Source organism: Austrofundulus limnaeus, unplaced genomic scaffold, assembly GCF_001266775.1.
Source record: "Austrofundulus limnaeus strain Quisiro unplaced genomic scaffold, Austrofundulus_limnaeus-1.0 Scaffold1010, whole genome shotgun sequence".
In the NCBI taxonomy this organism is placed as follows: Eukaryota; Metazoa; Chordata; class Actinopteri; order Cyprinodontiformes; family Rivulidae; genus Austrofundulus; species Austrofundulus limnaeus.
The window spans coordinates 19,528-21,100 of NW_013953412.1; the positions used below are offsets into that span (position 1 = coordinate 19,528).

General features: G+C 43.0%; 1 protein-coding gene across 1 annotated transcript in view; it reads left to right on the forward strand.

The window, feature by feature from the left end:
• Window positions 1-1,573, forward strand: part of LOC106533735 (dystrophin) — a gene marked incomplete at both ends in the record, with an annotated part of 132,044 nt that overhangs the window by 17,502 nt on the left and 112,969 nt on the right. The window contains 3 exon segments of the mRNA XM_014030160.1: window positions 433-603; window positions 674-796; window positions 888-1,022. Coding sequence (XP_013885614.1) covers window positions 433-603; window positions 674-796; window positions 888-1,022 — 429 coding nt within the window.

Genomic DNA, 1,573 nt, shown 5'->3' on the forward strand with positions numbered 1-1,573 from the left:
TTTCATGTCATTAGCACCTCTAGTAATACATTTACTGAGAAAAATGGTGACGTGTTCAATACTTATTTTACCCGCTGTATGTCTTTTCAGATGTGCTGTTGCCTGTTTGGTACTCTTGGCTGCTACACCAGCAATGAATATCTCATTTATTGGAATAACTTTAGACATAAGAAGTAAACATGTAACCATTCTTTATTCTTTTTTTTTTCTGTGTTATTGAGTCAAACAGTCAAAGAACCATACAAGAATCCTTGTATGAGGTGGGCTCATGGGTTTAAGTGGCTTTTTCTACTCAGAGGGTTTAAAACATCAACCACTGGGTACAAAATGGCAGTGACTGCGGCCCACAGGACCAGGCTTTGTCAGCACAAATGAAATAAAAAACACTAGATGCTGTATAGATTGTTGACTACCTGAATGTGGTTCCTGCAGGTGTTGCAGGCGGAGGTGGAGCTGAACAAWGGGAAGATGGAGGAAGTGAGAGCTTTAGCTCATGAGCTCATGTCCACCAGGGGGGAGAACTGCCAGGCCCAGGTGGGACCTAAAGTGGAGCAGCTCAACCTGAGATTTGACATCATCTCTCAGCGCATCGCCTCTGGACAGGTAGGGACCATTTTGTGAGTAGACTGTAGCAACTGAAGTCACTTCCTCTGGTCACTTGTGTGTGTGGCAGACGGCAGCGTCAGCCTGGGAGCTGGAGCRGTACCACAGTGACGTCCAGGTCTGGCTGGAGCTGCTGGAGGAGGAGGCCAAACAGGGGGAGAACCTGAAAGAAGAGGACTTCCAGGAGGACAAGGTTTCTCTTAATCTTTACAACAAACGCAGCTGTTTAAACTTGTCTCGTGTGTCGTTACAAACCAGGTGTGTGTGTGTGTGTGTGTGTGTAGAACTGTGAGGAAGGTGCTGTGAAGGAGTTACTGTTGAAAGGAGAGAATCTACAGAAGAGAGCGCCGGATCGTGACAAGCGAGAGCAGATAAGACTGAAGCACAACCAGCTCAACAGCAAGTACAACACTGTTAAGGTAACACACACATTAGCTGGACCATGTGTGACACTTTGATTTTGTAGTTTCTATGTTGTTCTGAACTATAAAAGAGATGAACTTGATGTTCTCTGGAACAGATGCTATGTGTATTAGCTGTGGAGCTAACACCATTTATATTAGTCAGCGATCACTAGTTAGACATGATCCAGCCATAAGAAAAATTTAAGCCCAACAGTTCTGACCAGATAAATGCCCAACATACCTCCTCTATGTTTAGACACATAAGAATGGACATTTATTGTTCTTTTGAGATTTGGGCAGATTACCGTATTTTTCGGACTATAAGCACCACCTGCTATTTTTTTTTAAAAACCCGCAAACCTTAACATATAAGCCGCACCGGACTATAAGCCGCACCCCCAACATAAAAAAACAGTACACCCAAAATTGTCGTCAAAAAAGTGAATTCAACATCAAAACATAAAAAGCAAACCTTTAGGAATTAAAGTTCGGAGGAATACGGTTCATTTAACTGACCTTATTTTGGTAGTTTCTGGTTTCTGGTCCAACAAAACGTCTCATTCATC